At 38.0% G+C, this 23,320-nt stretch overlaps 1 protein-coding gene across 3 annotated transcripts in view; it reads left to right on the top strand.

Moving 5' to 3' along the window:
- Positions 1 to 23,320, top strand: part of RASGRF2 (Ras protein specific guanine nucleotide releasing factor 2) — a 119,238-nt gene that overhangs the window by 87,850 nt on the left and 8,068 nt on the right. For all 3 annotated transcript variants that reach the window (XM_048931027.1, XM_048931026.1, XM_048931025.1), the window contains exons 18-20: positions 1,718 to 1,824; positions 14,402 to 14,514; positions 23,193 to 23,253. In XM_048931027.1, coding sequence (XP_048786984.1) covers positions 1,718 to 1,824; positions 14,402 to 14,514; positions 23,193 to 23,253 — 281 coding nt within the window. The remainder of the gene's footprint in view (positions 1 to 1,717; positions 1,825 to 14,401; positions 14,515 to 23,192; positions 23,254 to 23,320) is intronic.

The raw sequence follows: 23,320 nt of genomic DNA, 5'->3' as shown, positions 1-23,320 counted from the left end.
CCTTAATGTTACTTTCATGGAGACTCTGCTGCTTTAATACATAATTTTCATTGTGACTTTCACTGCTGCAATCAAGTGGCTAATTGAGCAGTTTATAATGTGTATGCCTAATTGCTTCTGCAAGAGGTTAACTGTGAAAAGCATGGAAAATTAACACACAAAATGTTGCCTAGGTTACCTTTTACTAAGTAAAGCCTCAGAGATTTTGTTTACTTTGCTGTTTATGGGCAATGAAACTCCTGAAGATGTGTTAATATGAAAATTCCTTCAGTACTGAGTCGTAGATATCAACTACAGTGTCATATGCCATACTTCAAAACACGCGTCCATGAAATAGAGAATCTGTTTGGGGTTCAGCCTGTAGTAAAGAATACGTAATTGCAGTTACACTTGTTTTTTTTTTCCTTCTGTCTGGAAATGCAGAACAGCAGTTTAGTTTTTTGGACTGAATATATTAAATATCTATGATAAAAATAGTATAATGCTAATACTAGACTCTGAGAACACCTCAAATGTTCTTTTCACAGAATAAACAGATGCACCCCTTGCTCTTTCTAATAATACAGAGGCTTCAGAACAGCATTCATGCCAAAAAAAATTGCAAAGCACTGATCCATATGTAAGGGAGTTTCCAGTTGTTCCTGGACTCTGCACTGTGTGAAATGGAAAACAATGTAGTGTAAGATCAAATCCAACAGAAACCTAGAGAAAAATTAACTTCTGAAGAGTTTTGTCAGAGTTATCATTTGTTGTTTTTTTGTTTTTTTTTTTTAATAGAAGTATTTAATATCATCATTTTATTAGTAATATACAGCTACAACAAAACTAGGCAGGCAAGAAACAATGCTGTGAATGTAATAGGAAACTTACCATCCCTGTAGGTGTTTAAGAACTGTTAGGATGTGGTGCTCACAGACATGATTTAGAGGAGAGCTGTTAGAGTTAGGTTATGTATGCGTATGGTTAAGTTGTGGTTGGACCTGAGCAATTCCATAATTCTGTGATTTTTAAAAATATTTCTGGATGAGTAAATATTGATGACTAAAAAAATGTTGACATTATAAGATGTGTGGGGAAGTGCTGTGTTTGGCACATCATTCTTTCAGTATGTAAATGTGTTTTCTGTATACCTTCCCACCTTCTTGTTACTACAGTGGTAAAAAAAAATAAGCTGTTTGTATGTGCTGTTGACTAGTAGAGCCCTGTACAGTGCTCTCATGAAGGGAGGACATGCTTTCGTGAAGGGAGGAACATTTCCTGTGCTGAACTTTTTCTCCTCTGTATTTAAACTGTTATCCTTCTCTGATTCCTTACAATGTACCACATCTATGATGTACCACTTTCCAATTTCTAAATCACAGTCGCTTTATATAGCTTGCTTGCTTACAGGCTCTGTTTGCTTTTAGATTAGTCATGTTTTGTATTGTTTCTTTCATACTGATGAGAGACCTGTCTTCAAGCCAATACTCTCCATCTTTCTGAAGCTGAACAGTAAACCAAGTAGATATCTGTATTATCTATGATGGGCTTATATGATATTGTACTGATTTTGCATAATTACAGTGGTCTAAATGATCGTGTTTGAAATACAAGCTTTCTTTTCATTACTCACAAATGCTCAAGTAAGCCTTCTATTTAGCAGTTACAAATACAGGATTTGAAGAAATGTAATACCTCTGTTAATTTTAATTCTTATGTGTGTGTTTTTTCCTCATAGGTTTTAGCAATTCAGAACGCATGTGTGACAAAGAGTTCATAATACGCAGAGCAGCCACTAATCGTGTCCTGAATGTCTTACGTCACTGGGTCTCCAAGCACTCTCAGGTATTCTTGTGTTGCACTTTTCTCTCCAAAAGTATTGCGGAAGCGGAAAAATGCTGTCTGACTTCATTGAACAAATGCCGTTTATGTACTTTGAGTCTCTCTACAAAATACGGTGGGGCTGTTAAGTTACTTTGACTGAATGTGTTGAAATACTTGCGATGCATAAAGATATTTGCATAAAGAACACATATATTTGTTCTGAAGCGTATCTGGGAAGATGCACCAGTCCATCATTTTTGTCACTCTACAGTCCAATTCTATGAATCTGATCACAAAATGGAGTAACTAGTAGAATTTCTTACATAGCAGTGTCTTTTAAGCTGCTAGGTAAGAGGTACGTTGGAAGATCTTGCATGCATCCAGCAGACCATGAGAAAAATTACTGAAAGAAACAATGAATGGAAGAATGAAAACAGAGACAGAAAAAGTGAGGAAACTTGCAAGAGAGCATTATGGAAGCATATGAAACATCTTGACTGCTTTGTTGCTCCATATTAATAATCAAGAACACGTGATCAAAGCAGGGTTTATTGCACAGCTGACTGCAGCACTCTCCTGTATTAAACACTATTCCCTTTTTGTCCTCAGAATGGATTTAGTTTTAATAGAGATCAGATGTGCTAGTGAATGAAGCCAGTAGAAAATACAAGTGTGAGAACTGATTGTGTTTGAAAAGCTGAATAGCCAAAGAGGAGGTTTTGGCATTGTACTGTACATGCTATGTCTGTGCTATAGCTATCAGTAAGTGAGTGCTATGAGTCAACCTTCCATGCTGATTAAATGACAGAGTCATCAGACTTTTGTCTGCATTAAGTAAATCTCTACAATTTATTAAACTGGTGTTTAGTTTCAGGGCTGACCCTGATTGAGTTCTGATGATTCCCTAGTATAAACACAGAGTAACTATGAAGAGTGTAAGCACTCTCCGTCAGTGTGTCACTTTAACAAAAATATTCTTTCTCTCCTGGAAATGAAGACATTATTTGTTCAAGGCCTGTAATCAAGGTCAAAGGCCTCCAGTAATATGCAAAAATACAATATTGTCCTGATTATTTTTGCACCTACTTTTACAGAAAATTACAAAATTAGTATTTTTTTAAAACTATTGTGGGAATTAAGGTAGTGGACAAAAGTCCAAAACAATGAATTTTCAAAGAGGAAGCTGTTAATTGAGCTCCCTAATCATTACTGCCTTTTGTTTTTTTCTCTTGCAAGGATGGCAGATTTCAATTCTCTCTCTCTCTCTTAACCCACTATTCCAGTAAAGCAAATATTTTAAAATGCAAGGACTTTGGCACAAAAAGTAATGAATGCTGCAGTAACAAAGCATGTAATCAGCTGTTTGTGTTGTTTCTTGAGAGACAAGGGACAAAGGAAGGACACAAGACTTTAGCAAAACAGAAATGACGGCTAGTTTCTGCCAAATAAACCAAGATCAGCACTGCTTTAAGGAAGGCGAGAGAAGAATTACTGTCCAGCCAAACAGTATGAAATATTGCCAGTGAAGAAAGATAGTCCTTGGAGAGCAGTAGCTTAGAGCCTCATTTTACAGTAAGAACACAAACTGCAAACCAGAGAACTCTTAGCCACCAGTGTCTGCTGAAGAAATGCAGATTTCCAAAATGACAAAACAGTTGAAGCACAAGAATTCTGTGGGATCAACAGACATGCCAAAAACTTTATTACATTTTAAGGTATTTGCATCATTCACAGGCCATCAGCGTACCTGGGACATCTTTCACCTTCATCCACAGAAATGGGCAGGTTTTATTTGCTTAAAAAAAGAGATAGCAAGGAAAACAGTTGACAAAATTTGGTATTTGCAAAGATAAGCAAGTCACTCAGTGTGTTTTCTTGATAGCATTTTCCAGACTTTTTCTGCCAAAATGCCATTTCCTCGTGAGTGGATAAAAAGATGCAAAGGCATTAGATGGCTGATTCGTGTAGCATTGTTCAGCTTTCTCTTTAGAGTGCTGCATGCACATGTGCTTAGTGTTGCAGCATATGACTGTCTCTGCAGGATGTGATTAACTCAGTACACGTGTTCTCTGATCCACCAATGATAGTAATTTATTTACAAGTTATTTATTTGCCTGAATGATGGTACTGATTCATAGTGTTTCAGTGCCAAGGATACACAAGGTGTTGCACAGTCATAAAACAGTATGTAGCCTATGTTCAGAAATGTTCAGCCATCTGTCATAAGTGTGCTTACAAAGTTTATAAGTTACTTATTCCCTACCCTCCATTCCTCCCTCTGGATCCCTTTGGTTCATTTTAGTGTTCTGCTCTCCAGTGTATAATAACACAGGTCAAGGTTAGTGCATGAACCAAGGGAGAGAGATACTGTCCAAACAAATGTTTCAAAGCTTTGTATTTCCTCACTTTCCTCCATCCAGTTCTTGGCTTGGTCTTGAAGATGTTTTATCTGCTGGGCTATGGAATTAATTAGCTTTCTACAACATCTTGCAGTTGTGTCAAAACCACAGTTGGGGAAGATTAGGTATTTTTTAAGCACGTGTTTTTAAAAACTTGTCTGATCATGGATGCCGTTTAATATATAAACTTGTCTGTGTGCAGAAAACAGAATCATTAAAATAAACATTTCAGCCTATTCAGAGAGAGTATGCGTTCATGAAGCAGTTCTGTTATCTAGAAATGATCCTAAATAATGTTTAGAAAAAGGACTAATTATTTTTAAAAGTTGGGTCATTCACTGTGTAGGGCCCTCACTTAAATTCTGTGTAAATATATTGCAATGCCAGATCTGCAGCCCTTTGAGAATGGCAGAAGGAACTAATTAATGTCTCCGAGAGCTCCCAAGGCACAGACAAAAATTTGAAACAAACTTACTCATGTAATGTGATATATAGTTTCTGCTCTTTGTTTTTACCACACTGGGCAAGGGAAATCAAACCTGTATTGCTGACCTTCCCCTTCCCCTTCCCCTTCCCCTTCCCCTTCCCCTTCCCCTTCCCCTTCCCCTTCCCCTTCCCCTTCCCCTTCCCCTTCCCCTTCCCCTTCCCCTTTCCCTTCCCCTTCCCCTTCCCTTCCCCTTCCCCTTCCCTTCCCCTTCCCCTTCCCTTTCCCCTTCCCCTTCCCCTTCCCTTCCCTTCCCTTCCCTTCCCCTTTTTTCTCCTTCCCCTTTCTCTTCCTCTTCCACTTCCCCTTCTCCTTCCTCTTCGCCTTCCCCTTCCCCTTTCCCTTCCCTTTTCCTTCTTTCCTTTTCTTTTCCTTTATCTTTTTTTTTGTTTGTTTTGTTTTGTTTTTTAGTGCATGAAAGACTTCCCAGGCTTTTTTTAAATTTACATTTCATTCCTTTCATTTAATCCCTCTTTTTTCCATGCTCTTTTCTTCTCCATTCAAACCTCGATAGGCCAACAAAGCTTTCTTTTCCCCAAAATAATAGCTGAATGTTCGTGTTTACATTTTGTTTTTAGAATGTAATTGAGAGGAAGAGCATAGGATTCTCTGGTTGTAAACAGTGAAAACACAAATGCTGAGGCAGACAGTCACTATGAAGACAACAGCTTTGATGAGAATGGAAAGGACTTATGAAGGCAAAACTCCCACTTAATTCCTGTCAGAGATGGAAAAATAGAAAGGGAAAATGAGGCAAAGAGGAGAAAGTTCATGCATGATTTTAGTTTTCCTGGTGAGATCTTGCAGCCTCGTCTTTGTTTAACAATACTTTCTTTTATCTAAACACTTCGGCATACAAAATGAATAATACTGCTTCTGTGGCAAGCAGATGGAAATGGAGTTTGTCCAAGGAGAAAAATTTTTCATCTGCTGCTGAGGAAAGAAAAGCTGGCTTTTCCAGGCTTCCCAGTTTTGAATGACAGTTCGGTTCTTGTTCCCGCTGGCTTCTTTGAGAATCTCAGCTGGAATGAATTGGAAAATCTTGACTCTGTTACAAACAACATGACTGCCAGATGGTGTCAGTGAGTTATGAAGTTACCACAGGATCTGGGGAGCAGACCAAAACTTGCATTTTGAAAGTGTAGGTCATGTTTTTGATGCCTGACTCCTGTCTTTCTCCAACTGTGAAATAACCTTCAACAAATCATCCCCTTGCTTGCCTGATTAAGCCGTGTTGGGTTTTCAAGAGAAGGTTTTTCAAATGTAGTTACTGATCTTGCCTGGGGAATACAGTAGAAAGACACCTGTATATAGAAGTTTATCCAAGAAAGTAGGTTATGGTTAGGCTCCAATAGTTTTAGTGCATCCTGCATGTGAATTGGCCAATCCAATTTTTGCATTATAACAAAAAAAGATAAAAATTCATTTGTCTGAGCCCTACTTGGGTCTTGTTTAAAGGCAAAAAGGAATGAATATTTTAGCTGACAGAGTTATAGTGAGCTTATTGTAGAATTGTGAACAAATCACACTGTAGCCACATTAACTCCATGATAATCTGTAATTTTCTTACAGCAAGATATTCTATATTCCGACTACCTGTGAAGTAAATCCTTAAGACCTGTGGTCTCTATCTTGAAACAACAAAGATACTCCTGGTGTTCTGTCTGATGTAGACATGTAAAAATACTAACTGTGAATTGGAAAAAGAGGTTGCCACAAGGAGAAGCAGAACAAGGGAGCTGTGAGATAGTGTTCAGACATACTGTTGGTCACTCAGTAAAGAAATCAAGTTTACATAAACTTACTCCATGTGCAGAATACACATGCATATTCAGTAGTAATGTCCTTAACTGTTGTTGTGCTTTGTCCAACTATTGCAGAAGCATAAGGGTTTGATATTCCATGACCCTTTAGGGAGCATGAGTCACCCTCAGAACAGTAGCCAGGCTTGCAATCAGTCAAACTAATTAGAGGTGCACTACCCTCACTTCTGCTGGAGCATGACAGATCCCCCCTCACTGAGGTCTCCCTGCAAAGCTCTGCTTTGTACCAAATCCCAGAACTTAGAGCACAGATGTCATATTTCCTATCAGTCCTGATTACTTTAATCTGACAGTACCTAGTGGCTAGATTCTTCTTTCAAGGTTCCTTTATACTACTGGATTTTACAGTTCTTGGATAATGAAAGGTTTGTGTTGTACATGCTGAGAATTACTCAGTCATGGTATTAATGTAGCTTGTACTTTTATCCTAATTATATTCAACCTGAACCGACAAGCTAACACTGATACTATAGAACCAGAGCTGGCACTCCTTCCCAAATGATGATTGTTTCTTGGCACTTGAAACTAGCTGGAAAACAAAGCTATTGTCCCTTGGTTTCTTTCTGAAATGAACTAGAAGTTCATTGATGTAGTGAGGCATTTTTCTGACTGCCAGGTTTAGTATCTTTTATCTGTTTTTTTTTTTTTCCCAAATGTATAAATATTTTGTTGCAAGTGTATTTATAAAAATTTCATGCAGCAGAATTACATATGATAGTTGTGCTTTTATGAAAAAAACAAAACAGAACAAAGTTGTAGAGTTCTGCATTACTGAAGTAATTCCAGTTAATTATGATAGAGTTTGATCTTCTGTGAAGTAAATTAGATGTTACCCTGCTGATGTCATTGCAGTGATTGTCTGTTTACACTTTGGCGTAAGAACAGATATATTAAAATTGTAAGGAAAAATCCATCTATTTAAAAATATACCAATTTCGTTGTGAACAGTCTTTCAGTAGGTCTCTTTCTGCTCCTGGACATCTCCAGTGTTGGGCTCCTAGCAAGATTTTCTCGTTATCCTGTCACTTTAAAGTAATCAGTTATAGCCAGCAGCAGTGCTAGTCTTTCTCAATGTCTGTGCCCGTCTGCTATTTTCAGTTTGCTGCTGGCAGTGGGGGCAAAGGACAATGAGTCTGCACACAGTAAATCCACATCGTATGAATACTCATAGAGACATCCAAAACCTGACTCCAGATGTACGTGTAGTTTTCCCTTCACGTCTGATATTTTTAATCCTTCATTAAATTTTTATTGTCCCTTCACTAATTAAACTTTTTTTGCTCTTCATTAGAGCATTTTCACTTCAGATATCTCTAAAAATTTTCCTTTTTCCTAGCCATTATGCCATATCCCCAGCAATTTCTGTCTTCACTGACATATCTTCTTACTTGATGCTTCTCCCTTAACCTTCCACATGAGCATTTCTTGTTCTTCCTACGTTTGTCTTTTCTGCTTCCCTGTGTTTCCTTCAAACACATCTCTCTTCAGTTTTTCTTGTTTGTCATTTACAGACTGAAAGATCTTCACTGTGTAGTTATTCTAAAGATGAAGAGAATTTGCTAGGAGAAGACTTCAGTGCATTGATTCTTCTTGCTTGTAGTGATAATATAAACTACATCTGGAGAACACCATCAGTTATATATGCTGGTGCTGGGAATCTGGATTTAGAAAGAAGTCAGCTTCCTTCCTTCCGTGCTTGAAAAAAGGCTTCCAGTTTCAGATATGTACTTGGTCAGAGGATTAGTTTTCTGTGCATTTGTAATGATGCAGAGCCATGCAGGCTTTGGGAGTGCTGCTGCTGGTCAGCCAAGTGTGCCTGCCACATCTTTTTGAGCAATTTTCCCGTTTCCTTAGAGCAATAGAGAGAAACTAATAAAATTGGTCCAAATGTATTCGGCAAAGTCTGTCACAAGGCATTAATATTACATTTATCATGTACTCCTCTTACTCCTCTTCACATGGCAATCAGAACTCTGAAGCCAGTCTCTCAATAGTTGTTTTCTGCTAGTTTGTTTTTTTCTTGCTTTCTAAGCAGACACCTGAAAATTTGAACTTGGCTGCATTTTGAGAGCTGAACTTAGGTGAAATTATTCTTACAGGTAGCACGTATTGGTCTGTTGAAGTTGGAGATTTTTGAAGATCTCAGCAGGTTCTTCATGATTACTCCTTGTACAATTCCCTTGCCTAACCAATTGATCGGCATTTTACTGTGGAGTGATGGCATTGGTGGACAAAGAAGAGGTAACTGATGGACCTGCTAGGCCATTGACGTGGTCCTATAACACATCCTTTTCTCTGCCCTGGAGAGAGATGATTTGAGGGTTGTAGTCAGTGGCTCTGTGTCCAGTTGGAGGCTGGTCACAAGTGATGTACCATAGGGGTATATCTTGGGACTGGTGTTCTTCAGCATCTTTATCAATGATATAGAGAATGGGAGTGAAGGTACTCTCAGCAAGTTTGCTGATGACACCAAGCTGAATGGCGCAGTAGATACAGTGGAAGGAAGAGATACCATCCAGATGACCCTGGCTTGAGAAATGGGCAGATGAGAACCTGCCCTCATGGCCCAGCTCTATCCTGGACTGCATCAAAAGAAGCATAGGCAACGGGTCAAGGGAAGAAAACCTGTCCCTCTACTCTGCACTGGTGTGGTCTTACCTGGAGTACTGCATCCAGATGTAGAGCCCTTAGCGTAGGAAAGACATACACTCGTTGGAGCATGTCCAGAGGAGTGCCACAAAAATGGTTCAAGATATGCAGCACCTCCACTATGAGGTCAAGTTGAGAGAGCTGGAGTTGTACAGCCTGGAGAAGAGAATGCTCTGGGGAGACCAGAGAGTAACCTTTCTGTATCTAAAGGGGAGCTACAAGAAAGAAGGGGGCAGACTTAGCAGGGTCTGTTGTGATAGGGCAAGGGGAAAAGGTTTCAAACGCAATTGGGCAGATAGGGCAGATTTAGGTTGGATATAAGGAAGAGGTCTTACATAATGGGATTGGGAGGCACTGGAACAGGTTGCCCACAGATGTGGTGGAAGTCCAAGGAAGGCCAACTGTAAGGTGTTGCCCTTGGGTTGGGGCAATTCTAGTTATTTGTATGGACTGGGAGAAGAATTCATGGAAGGTAGCCCAGCTGAGAAAGACCTGGAGATTCTGGTGGGCAAAAAGTTGGATATGATCCATCAGTGTGTATTGCAGCCCTAAAGACTAGCTGTATCCTGCGCTGCATCAACAGAAAAGTGGCCAGCAGGGAAAAGGAGGTGATTGTCTAATTCTGCTCAGGTCTCATGGGACCCCATCTGGAGTACTGTATATAGGCCTGGGGCTCCCCAGCTCAATAAAGATGTGGAGCTGTTGGAGGAGGTCAAAAGGAGGGCCATGGTTAAAAGGAGGGACAGAGGGTTGGAGCACCTCTCTAATGAGGTACAGGCTGAGGGAACTGGTGGTCTTTGGCCTGGAGAAAAGAAAGTTCTGGAGCTCTGGGGGAACACAGTCCTCCACTACTTGGGGTGAGCTTAAATGCAGGAGGGAGACTAAGTTTTTACACTGTCTGAAAAGGGCAGGATAAGGTAGAATGGCTTTAAACTGAAAAGAGTGGAGATTTAGGGTAGATGTTAAGCAGAAATTCTTTACTCGGAGGGTGCTGAGGCCCTGGCACAGCTGCCCAGAGAAGTTGTGAATGCCCCCTCCCTGTAGGTGCTCCAGGCCAGGTTGGATGGGGTTCTGGGCAGTCTCATCTGCTGGGCAGCCCTGCCCAAAGCAGGAGATGGGAACTAGGTAATCTTTAATGTCCATTCTAACCTCAACCATTCTGTGATTCTGTGATGTACTCAAATATTTTCCAAATAAATTATGTTCTCACGTTTTAGCTCCCTTTTGTTTGCCTGGGTTATTCAATGTTTCCTGACATTGTTTAAATGGAGAATGTTTCCTCTCACTTAAGAAAATTTAAAGAAAGGGAGGAGGAAATGTTTTGGGAGTTTCCCGTGACAAAACTTAGAAATTATATAACTACCACCTGTAATAAATCTACATATTTCTTGTTAAACCTCACTGGCACATCTAGTTGTTTTTCTTGCTTTCTGCTGCCACTGTCACAGTCTTTTGACTTCTGGGCAGTGATTCTAAATCCAACATCCCTTCTTTTTTTGATTTTTCACTCAGCTGGATAGGTTGCTTCTAAAGCACTTTCATACTGCAGCACAGCTTTTCTGGCTGCTCCTGGCAAGGGAATTTGTATGTACTTTCTGAAGAAAACAGTACCATCTAGTCTTGTGGGTGGCACTGATCAACAGGCTGGTTATGAATTTACTTAAAATGTAATCATGCTGAACTTGGTACTCTTCAGCTATAAAAGAGATGATGTTTAACCCTGATAAGCAGGTAAGCACCACAGTTGCTCTCTTACTCCCACCCAGTTCTCTTTCAGTCCAAAATTAACAAACTTGTGAGCCAAAACAAAGAGGGTCGCACAGCACCTGCTCAGTGATGCGTAACCAGTTCCCTAGCAATGACAGCACCTGGCCAGCTCCCCCAGTCTATCGTTCTGTATGACACCACATGGTATGTGACATCCCCTTGGCCACTTGGGTCAACTGTGCTGGTTTTTTCCCTCCCAGCTCCTTGTTAGCTCCCAGCTCCTCCCTGGCAGAGCAGTGTCAGAAGCTGAAAAGTCCTTGGCTCTGTGCAGCACTGCTCAGCAGTAGGTAGAACATCAGTGTGTTACCTCTTGCTGCACTGCTCTACTGCTGTGAATTAAATAAGTGATGGTGACCACTGTGCATTTTAAGAGCTGAGAACTTCATACATCCTATTCTTATCCTTTGTGACTCCATGGCAGCCCTCCTGCTTAAATCATCAGCTGTTTTTTATGTATATATATGTATATAATATATATATGTATATATATATTTATATATGTGTATAATATTTTAATATATTTTCACAAGTGATTTTGTTCTGTAAATATTAAATACAAAGCTGCACCTTTTCGCCCTAAAGACAATAATGGACTTACAAATAAAAATTGAATTTATTCCAGGAAATCTTAGTTAATTTCTCTGCTTAAGCCAACTGTAAATCGGAATAAAACTAACAAAACTTTAGGCTAATGTGGACTCTAAAATACATTAGAGTTATGTACCGTTCCATAAAGAATTCAGTCACAATTCAGTCACTGTCAAACTGAAGTACACCAGATGGAAAGCTCAAAACTAGAGCAGCTCTTGTCCGACTGACTGCATTTCTTCTGAAATATAGAAATTCCACTTGAAAGTCTCTTTGAATGCTGGTCTGCTACAAATTCTGAGCAGCTGTTTAAATGTAAGCCAGTGTTGCAGCTTTAGTTCTGCTTGCCAGCCTGTACTTCTACTTAGCAGAAATGAGGGATTGCTTCTGCCAGGCCTGGTGGGTGCTTCAGTCTGCCTTGTGCTGAATTTGGTGGCATTTTTTTTGCTACTCCTCCTAGTGCTGGCATGGTGGGATACTGTCGGGTTAGAAGTGCTGAAGAATTAAGAAAATATATAAACAGGAGATAACAACGGATTAAAAATGTCACAAGATTAATCTAAAGCTATACGTAGAGAAATTGCATACAAATACACAGTATGTCTAGACCTACCCATGTTAGCATTTTGACCTTTACATACCAATACTATAAATAAGTGTAATATCTAAGTGTATGTTCATGTATAATGTCCATAATAGAGGTAGATCTAGTTACTTATCTACAAATGTTTCTTGGAATTGATAGTTTTATGGTGCGTTTCTATAATTTGGACAAACTTTCTACAAGAATTTAAGTGCATTAAATGATTTGTGATTTCCCTAGATTCCTTAGGCTTTCTTTACACCTGTAACGTCTTAGGAATCCATAGATCCCTGATATTAGCTGGAAAATAGATTATCTCTACAATTTTATTTTGAATTCCATATTTCTTCAGTGTTCTTTTCTTCTCACAATATAATAGAAGCAGATCATGCATTGTAATTAAAAAAAAAAAAATCCAAGCACAAAAAAAAAACAGCAACAACAAAAACAACGACAACAACAAAAAAACAATGCTGAAATTTGGGGCTGTAAGACAGTGCCTGTTGAAACAACATTAATAGAGGGCTTTCTCTGTCCTATGGGAAAGACTGTCTCTTATGCAAAAACCCAGTCATTTTGCATTGACTAGCAAGAGCACAAACCATTGAGCTACTGAGGAGACGACATGCTGACTAGCAGGTCAATGGAGATGATTCTGCCCCTCCGTTCTGCTCTCGTGAGACTCCAGCTGAAGTACTGTGTCCAGTTCTGGGGCCCCAACACAAGAAGAGCATGGAGCTGTCGGAGTGGGTCCAGAGGAGGGCCACAAAGATGATCAGAGGGCTGTAGCACCTCCCTTACAAAGACAGGCTGAGAGAGCTGGGGCACTTCAGCCCAGAAAAGGGAAGACTCCAGGGAGTACCTTATAGCAGCTTTCCAGTACCTGTAGGAAAGCTGGGGAAGGACTTTTTACAGGGGCATGTAGCCCTTATAAAGGGTTGAGGATGAGGAGAAATTACTTTAAACTGGAAGAGCGAAGATTTAGACTAGATATAAGGAAGAAATTCTTTACTGTGAGGGTGGTGAGACACTGGAACAGGTTGCCCAGAGAGGCTGTGGATGCCCCCTCCCTGGAAGCATTCAAGGCCAGGCTGGAGGGAGCTTTGAGCAACCTGTCTAGAGGGAGGTGCCCCTGCCTATAGCAGGGGATTGGAACTAAGTGATCTTAAAGGTCCCTTTCAGCCCTTACCATTCTGTGATTCTATGGTTCTAACACTAATATTAATTATACTGATTAACTTAGTCTTGTGCAGATTTTTTTTCCAGATTTCTCTTCTAGCTGAATTTTGATAACTTCATATTCCAAATGGTTTTCTATTAAAAGTCACTGGAGCAAACACTACTCTCTTGTAGTTCAGTTACATTCCTTATGCTTTCACTAAATAGTCGCATTTCTGTACCCCAAATAAATAAATAAATATTCTTTGCCAAACAAGCTAAAATAGTTTCTAAAGCAGACATTTTGGACTGTGGTTAAAAACAAAAACAAACAAAAAAATTATAGAACAAATACAGTGCAGTACCTGGAACTGTTTGTACTTATCCTTGAGATACTTGTCCAACATTCAGTTTTCTTATCCAAATGTTAGCTTTTAGCTTAATACAAGCATTTTTGAAGTCTATTGCATGACCTACCTGTCCCTTCCTACCTTAAGATTTGTACATTATTCTGTTCTTTGGTATTGTGCTATATGAAGTGTCAAGATAATTGGAGTTGTGTGTTTCTGTTCTTCAACTGTGGTCCCTTGTAGGATATTAGTCTGCCTTAAAAATAATTAAAATGCTGTTAAATTAAATGTAGTGCCAGACAGCTGATCTGATTTATCAAGACAGTATCGATTGAATACGTCACTGTGTCAAACAAAAAGCAGATCATTCCTAAGAGACGAGTATCGAAGAAGAAATACAGGGGTTGAGAAAGGAAAATAGAGAAACTCAGTAAAACAGTGGAGAAAAAAACAGTGTCCACCCTTGCAAGATAGTGATCTCAGTATTGGAACTAAATTGTTTTTCCCCTTTTTTAGTCATTGTAGGTTAAGAGATGATGAGGCATAATCTGTAACAGAAAGATGAAGTCATTTGGCTCGACAATGGATCAGCAGACAGAAGAGTAGATAAATTATAGTCTTCCAGGTTCCCACTTTTGCATCCTGTTCTTTTCAGCAGCTGTCAAAGTTTACTTAGGTGTTCATCGCTAATAGTGCACAAAAAGAAATGGGAAAAACTCATGGAACTGTATCCTTTCAGTTAATTGATTAAAATAGCTAACTGAAGAAAAAGCAAATATAATTGTTTTCCTTTGTAGGATTTTGAACTAAACAATGAGTTGAAAATGAATGTGTTAAATTTGCTGGAAGAAGTTTTGAGAGACCCTGATCTTCTACCACAAGAAAGGAAAGCTACTGCAAATATCCTGAGGTAAATACATTTCTGTAAAGTTTGTCTATCTGTAGCATGTGGAATAGATATGAGAACATGTATTATAGAATTCACATGATATGTTTTTCTCCAGAGTATTTGTTTTTGGAATATTAGTGTTTTATTTGCTGTAAGACATAAGAAATTTGAAGCATGTCATCCAGCAGCAAACAGAGCATACTTTCAGGCTGATCTGTAGTAATTGTGGCTAAGTATACACACATTGCACATATTGTACAGTAGGATCTAAAGAACAGTTAACCAAAGAATAATTTGGATATCTTCAAAATGGACTTGGGAAAGCTTGTCTATGTCTATTACGAGGAATGTTTTAAAATTCCTTTGTAACTTCATGAGTCTACACAAACATCAGGTATCAGATCATGCCAAGTTTTATTCAGAACACTGTCTCTTAAAAAAATCTGGCAGCTACTGGTTCAATCTTTATGTGGTAGGGAAAAGTGCTGTCTAGTAAAGCAGGAAGACCATTCCCCTGTAAAACCTTGAGTAACTCTTATCTCAGTGATGAGCAGTCAGTGCTACTGAGTTCTTGGGAGGCTGTTGGCAGTCTAATGTGTCATGACAGTCACTAGACCACGCTTGCACTTTCCTTTGTGTTGACAGTTGTGTCTTTACTACTTTGGGTAGCTTAGGGAGAGAAATTCTTGTTTAATTAGTGCCACAGAATAAAAGATCCTTAAACTCCTGCATAACCAGAATTATTTAACTTGTGTTTCAAACACTTTATTGTGAAATTTAGGGTTGTTGTTTGAGAACTAAGTGTCCAGTCATGCCAGACAAAGCCTCGCATGCATTTATAATTGAAAACAATTCATTATAGTAAGTATGAATGTTTTATAGTAACATTTTTTCGTGTAAATTATTCTACATTACACGAAACAGTAAACATGTGGAGATAAAATAATTATTAAAATAAGACAATGAAAAAACACAGATAAACCTATGATAGGCTTAATATTTTCCTCTGTATTCTGCTGATAGCTAACAAAGATGCAATCAGTGCTGTGTGTCTGAATTTTCTAAGAACAACTGACCGTTTTCCCATCCAATATTTATGTGAAAAAGAATATCAGAAGAGTAACACTGTATTGTTGATGGTGAAAAGAAAATATTGGAGAAAAGAAACAAAGTTCTTAATATAAGTTTGTGCTAAAAGGACCCTACTTCATTTTTATGTGAACAGAAATATATCTTTTTGTTAATGATACTGTGTGTGCTGTTATTCACAATATAAAAGGAAGTCAATTCCATGTATTTCCTTGGAAGAAAGTACAAAAAGAGCACAAAGGGATTTAATTTGTTTTACTGTAGCAGAATATAATAATACATTGGTGGTAAAGGCTGTGTCAGATTGCTCCTAGTAAGAGAAAGTTACTTATGAAAGTTTGTGAAAATGCGAGTATTCCTGACAAAGTAGTGGAACAAACTTGTAAGCATGCAAGTATACCATATTGTTATCAATATCCTATATCCAGTTTCAAATTAGCCAGTTTCCTTTAAAGGTTGCACCCAAAAATGAGATGTTGGTAATTAAGTGTAAACTGCAAGTTGACCCCAGTTATGTAAATGCTGCTATTCTATGAAATGGTGCTTATCTTTTTTCATCTCTTTACTTTTTAATAGTTGCTATTGTAGTATCTAAACACACTGTATATGGTAGTGGCTGTTCTGTGATTTTCAGTGTTTTTTTGTGAAAAAGAAAAAAAATTAAAGTCTTTAAGAAGTAAAAGTTCTGCAGGTTATGAATAGAAGCAAATAGGACTAACAAAAGAAAACGATATTTGTAAATTAAAATTCTAGTAAAAATGAAAACTGTAGGCACAGAAATTGAACCAAAAAATTTTAACTCGTTTAAAATATTTTGTAGAACAGACTCTTCTCTAAAAATCATTCTTTTATAGCCACTATCCTGTGTTACTGGGAAATATTATGGCACTTTACAAGAAAGCAAATAAAGCAAAACTAAGATGATCTATTCAGGTTCTTAGTAAGAGTTTGTTTTGGAGACAGGAAGAGAATGAAGATTTCCTGAGACAAGGTCTTCAGTAAAGCTATCTTTCATCAGGATTTGCAGGTGCACACCTTCATCCTATCAGAATTTTCAAACAAAGTAGTTTGATTATAGGTTTCATCATATATTATGGTCACAAGTATTTGGTTACAACCCTCAAACTAGCACTAGAAAAAAAGACTTTGGTGGGTCAGCACTTGGAGCTAGTCTTTTTGACTGAAAGAGGCATGAATTATGTACTTGCCTTCAAAATGAGATAAAATTTAAGCTTTGCCTGTCAGTGAGAATTCCTGCATTACTTTTCAAGACCAGCGGTGTTGCATCCTGAAACACTATGTTGAATATTTCCTTCCATACTGCCTAGTCCAGTAAAAATCAGTGACACAGTGTTTTTGTCTCAAGGGTCCAGAAAACTTCTGTGTTCCATTTTCTGTGTTCTGTTTTCTGTGGTAACCATGTTTCTGTAGCAGCTGAAATTACTTCTGTTTCATTGTCATGTATTTATTATGTATACAAACCTTTGTACACTTTCAAATATAAATATGCTTCAGGTGAAAACTAGTACAGAAATAATAACTTTCATCATGCAAACTGTTGTTAAGTTGCAGTGGATAGAGCCTCAGAATGTAATCTCCATGTTAAAAAATGTTAGTAAATGAAAATATACTGCCCCAAAGACTTACTCTGAGGTAAACAAAATCTGAAGTTTCGGAGCTCTCTCTTCACCCACAAAGGAGGCAGCTGTTTGTCAGACGTGTCAAATTTGTTAAATCAGCTGTTTAGGATAAATTAATTTTCCAGGAATGGGACTGCTTTGTGACCTTTTGAGAAAGACTGTGTTGGAGCAATCCTGATTTTGGATGAAAATCATTCAGCTAGGATGAAATACTCAGATGTGTCATATGTCTCATTCTTTCACTAAGAGAAGGAACTCTGATTCTGAAATCACCTCAAGAAAATGGGTTGCGTGCTAATTAGGAGCAGTTTCTCTGCTTTTGAAAGGCACCGTAGTTACTCTCAAATATATGTTCTCAACTAGTTTATATGGTTAACTGAAAAGAGGAAATTATAGGACTCCAGGAGTAATCTGCAATTAAATTTTTTTGTGTGTAACTGTAAATCTGTGGTAATGACAGAAGGTTGCACATTCCTTTACTTTTCCACAAGTCTTCATTTTTATTGCACATTATTAACAAATAAGTGCTTATAAGCATTAAAAAAGTAATAATAAAAATTGTTAGTCCTATTTGGTTGACCTGTTCTCCCATGGAGGCTTCTGTCTGCCTCTGGAAGCATGTCCTCAGGAAAACCAGCTAGACATGTTCCCCTCTAATTCACCAGTTTCTCAGCTTGTTAGTGGATTCACAGGGCGAGCCAACTCCAGACTGTTCTTTAAAATCTTAACTTTTAATAATCCAAAATATAAAACTGAGTAATGGATTCAGTTAAGGATTTGGTTTTCCGGCCAGTTGAAAAGACCCTTGCTTGATTTTGGAACTGATATCATGAAGAATGAGAAACCAATAGAGGCAGAAAAGACATTATCCGCATGTCTGCATCCTATCTAATAACATAATTATATGAACCAAGCACATATCTAGGCTTTCTATTGCTAGACAAACAAAGAAAACTTTCTGTTTGCACTGTGCTCAAAGATACAAGCACTAAAAACAAAGACACTACTGGTGCAAAAAGCAGACACAGTAACACAGAGGTGGTTCTTCCCCCTTCATTATTATCTGATGCCTTCTGCAGTGCTGTTTCTGCTTATGGAACTGGGTCAAGAGAAATGTTTAACTGTGAGTTTTCTCTATGTATTGTCTCTGAAGATTTCTGTTTCTTGTAGAAGAAACAACCAAGACTGTTAGTCTTATAAATTGACAGGTTTTCAGCAAACACTCCCATACTACACCAAGGTGTTATAAAGAGGTATTGTGTTCAGTACCAATGTATCTCTCAACATTGTGACTTTTATCCGCATATGATTACAGATTTTCTATCATCTGCTAACATGGTAGATTAGAGGCAACATCCTGAATGCTAAGAGGCCCATAATGAAAGAAAGGTTGTTTCATGAGTTTCTTTAAGTGCCTGTAGGTTATAGTGACAAGATGAGAGAAAAAAATACTACGGTAAGGCTCACTTTTATCTGAAGAACCTATCTATGAAACAAGCTGTAGACAGCTGGTGAAGCACCCCTTCCAGTGTAATTCATAGTCAAGTAAGAAGGAGTTTCTGTCCATCAGAATGGTCTAAAATTAGGCATGCTGACTTTTCCTCTGGAGATTGTAAGACACCTTCCTCTCTCTAACAATTGCAGAATATAGGCACTGACTTAAGGAAGATACGAATTCTGTCATAGGTATCCAAAAGACAGACATCTTTCTTGCCATAGAAACTGGTAGGGCTGTTTCAAGGTACTGTGCTCCTCTTGAGCTCAAGTACCCTTGTTTTGGACAGATGCTGCTCAGTCCATCACCACCATATAACTCTCAAGCTGTTACTTGTTTGGTTTTCTTTGAGGTGGAGGGCTCCCAGCTGATAATACTTAAGGGTTCTATAAATTACCAAAAGTTTTTTGCTTTACTGCATATCAGTTTGAAGACTTTTGACAGTACAGTTTATGTGTGAAAGCCCAGATTTATGAGAAGGTTTTGATGAAACTTTTGGTCAGAAGTATTTCCTGGGCGAGGATGAAAACAGCAAGTAGGAGTGAGTCAGTTAACATACCCTCCATGAAGATAAATCATCCAGTTGTTACATGGGTTTCATAAAACAGGTTTTCTAGTTGTTCTGAAGAGGTGCTTACTGCCTGCTTTTAGATATAAAAGGCGTAGACATAAAAAAAACGTGTATCAGAATTCTTCACTTTCATTCTGTCTCCACTGTAGTTCTTAGTTTCCCTTTTTATAGTTTACTCTCAGTTCAGAAAAGCAGAAAAATTCAGAGTGAGGAACAGCATTTCTTATTATAAACATATTGTTCAAGAACTTTGAGAGTCTGCATATGAGATTATGCTTGGGCTATCTCTTTGTAGGAGCCCGAGTGTCTGAAAGCAGAGTGCTTCGGGACTTTGTCAGCCATGGGGCATGCAGAGCAAATAACTCTTTTAGGCCACATAGTTTTCAGAAGCATACACTGTGTAGATTATCTCCTACAACTGACTGAACTGAGAGCATAGATGAGTATAACTGGCAGCTCTGGGCACCACATTAATTCATGCTACTGACATCCAGGCAAACAGGTTTGCTAACATAACAGAATGAAATTCTTTGGCTGTTTCTGTTATTGTTTACGATTCCTTCACAGTTTGATCATTTTTTTAAAGACTTCTAGAGTCTGCACACGGGTGTATGCCATGGACCATCTCCTTGGAGGATACTAGATAGAAATGCCTTGTTCTAGAAACTTATGTTGCCTGTGAGTTTACATGTGTGTATGCACGAATACATTTCTTGAAAAAATCAGCTCCTTTTAATCATTTTTGTTAGCAGATACTAGAAGAGGAGTTAAGAATGGTTTCCTTGAGATTTAACCAGCCTTTTTTAGTAGCCCGGAAGTGACGATGAGCCAGGAAGGTGTAAAGTACTGCAGCAGATAACTTAGTTGGTGAATAGTATGTGGGGAAAAGGAAGTTCGAGAAACACTTTCTACTTCATCTTCCTCAGTATGAATACAAATGGAACCAAGGAATACGTGAAGGTCTGATCTGTGACCAATATTATACCCTGTATGATCTCACCAGACAATGCATTTTAGGCTGTATCACTTTCTGCAGCTTTTAAAATATTTTGAAAAATACTGTATGTACAGTAAGAGAAATAAAAGACAGGTATTTTGGAACAAATTCTAGAGTTTTATGTTGAAAATTATTTGGGCTAGGTTTAAATGACAGCTACTAAGTGTAGGAATTAGAAAGTTATTTCCTACATGTTTACTTTCTTCATAAGAATTTTACTTTGTTGCTGTATAACGGCAGTGTTGTCACTCCATTCAGTCCTGCTGAGAGAGAGATTGTTTAATGGCCATGCAAAATGTTTCTGTAGCTTTGCTTTCTTTTGTATCTATTTTCACATGATCCTGAGGTGCTTACCTGATTTCCAGGAGGTATTTAATGGCAACCGCCCAAGCAGAACTGAGGAGCTCAGTCTGTGCTCCCAGACCTCTGTTGAAATTAATTGTCCCAAGGCCAGCAACAGTGCAGACTGAAATGGAAGCTACTACTGCTGTTACTAAGAAGTAATTTTATGCAGTCTAGAGAGAGGTGATGGCCCCTGAATATTTAAATACAGAACATTTATGCATAAAAGAATTTTTTTCATGAACCGTCTCTGTAGAGCAAGGGATTAAAAGTCTACATAAATACTGGGCATATCATGAAAGAAATATCAGAAAGTAAAGAAGGAAAAAAGTATTTTGAGCCTTTTGAGAATCTCGTGTCTCTTAATTTCTGTTAAGCAAATAATATATTTTCTGTATCAATGGTGAGAACTCCAACCTATATAAATATAAGGAACTCAGATTATGAGTTTACAAGATTACTGAGAATACTTGGGACAGGAGTGCAAGCACTCTGTTTTTTTTAATGCTAGGAATACACATACTTTTGCTACATGATGTGCAGTAGCTTTCTAAAGGCAGTCAGTCGTGAGATGCAGCACAAAACAAGCTGCTGAGGAAACACAGATTGTCAGTCTGTTTACAGTTACTGAGGCTGCAGAGAGCTGTTTTGTGAAGAAACCTTGTGTTTTCCTGAAGAAGTTGACATGCAGGACCCTACATGACTTGCCCATTAGATATAAACATTTCCTACTGTCACAAAGAAATGAGCATTTTCTCTGGATTTTATAGGCAAGGAGAATTCTTAGGTTCTTTTTCTGTCTATCTTTACTAACCTAGTCCTTCAGTTTGGCAAACCAAAAGGAAACAACAGCAACTCACAGCAGAAGAACCTACTGTACTAAGCATTGATACTTCCACCCACATAGTACAAATTCCATATTTTACACTCACTGCTAAAGACTCTAGGCAATATAAGCCTTTTCTTTCAGTTCTCAAATGGCATACAGAAGGCTTATCTCTGCAGAGCACAGAAAGAGGAGCTATGAGAAAATACCTTCTCCAGTTGCTCTGTTCCATGGGACAATCAGTGAAACTGGATCTTCTTTGAAAACAGTTATCTAAACTTTCCTTGAAAATTCAATTGACAAATATTCTGTGAAATATTCTTCTGCAGAAAACTTGCCTCAGTGATTTCCAGCTGTTGGTGAATGTAGGTGAATTTAAACATAATGTTCAAATTTAATCTTCCTTAATCTGCATCAGTCCGGCAGTTTTTTTGCCCTATCACTGTTGTCTTTACAGCCAATCTTCTACACACTAGAATATTTTTATTTCTCTTAAAATATTCCTTCCTATATTATATAAATCCAGCATATTCAAGGTTTGAGTCTATGCTTCCCAAATACTTTATCAGACTTTTTGATTTGGTCTCATACCATGTTGTCTTTGCCCTGCTGTGATGTTCAGGTCTGGTCATAGAACTGCAGCTGAAGTTTAAGCAGTGCCAATAGAGTAGAATTACACGTTACCTGTGCAGCCAATCTTCTACACACTAGAATATTTTTATTTCTCTTAAAATATTCCTTCCTATATTATATAAATCCAGCATATTCAAGGTTTGAGTCTATGCTTCCCAAATACTTTATCAGACTTTTTGATTTGGTCTCATACCATGTTGTCTTTGCCCTGCTGTGATGTTCAGGTCTGGTCATAGAACTGCAGCTGAAGTTTAAGCAGTGCCAATAGAGTAGAATTACACGTTACCTGTGCTTTATATGCAGTAATCTTGCAAGTTGAGATGTTACCTGCCTTTCTGGAAAGAGTATTACATTATAAAATAAAATCCCTGAGATCTTTCAAAAAGATCCTCCCAAGACTGACGACTCATTAAGTTCAGCACTGAGACCAATTGTTCGCAGAGTAAATACCATATATAAAAGGAGGGGATAAGATCTTAGAATGATGTACTAAGTTAATACTTTAAAGAGAGTAGGCTTAGGTAAATACTTGTTTCTTCTGCTGGGTTCATTTTTGACCCATTATTCTGAAATAATACTGCAGGATAATAACCAATGGTTCCGTAGGAGAACTGAAAACATGGTTTAACACTTGTGTTACTGAAAGCACAGCACACACTTGCTACAAGTAAATTCTGTTGTTTGTTGTCTGCTTTTATGTTCAGAGCTCTTAGAGTAGGTCAGTGAAGAGGACGGTCTGGTGCAGTAAACAACACTTCCCAGTGAATCACTCTTTCACTGTACTGGCATTTCTTCTCAAATGTTGATTACCAAACATTTCTCCAAAATATCATTTAGTATGCCATTTGAAAATCAGAGAAGAGGCTTGAGATGCAGTTCCTCTCCGTAACTGGCATTTTAGCTAACATAATGTTGATACATGATTTTATACATTACAGTGAAGTCAGGAAATTAGTTTTTAGGTCCAGTATTATTATTATTTTCAGTTTGCATTTTTCAATTGCAGTCTAAGAATTTATATTAGGTGAACATGCTTCCTGTCTCAGAGGATTTCTCTTAACCATAGGCAATTTTCTTTATGTATGATATTTGCTGCTTAATTTTAGGGCTCTTTCTCAGGATGATCAAGATGATACACATTTAAAAATAGAGGATATCATTCAGATGGTAAGTTCATCTTGAAATGTAAATATGCCTACAGAGATATAGCATATTTAAGCCATTAAATTGTATG

Source organism: Lagopus muta, chromosome Z (genome assembly GCF_023343835.1).
Source record: "Lagopus muta isolate bLagMut1 chromosome Z, bLagMut1 primary, whole genome shotgun sequence".
NCBI classification, from domain to species: Eukaryota; Metazoa; Chordata; class Aves; order Galliformes; family Phasianidae; genus Lagopus; species Lagopus muta.
This window is presented reverse-complemented; position numbering and strand designations above follow the sequence as displayed.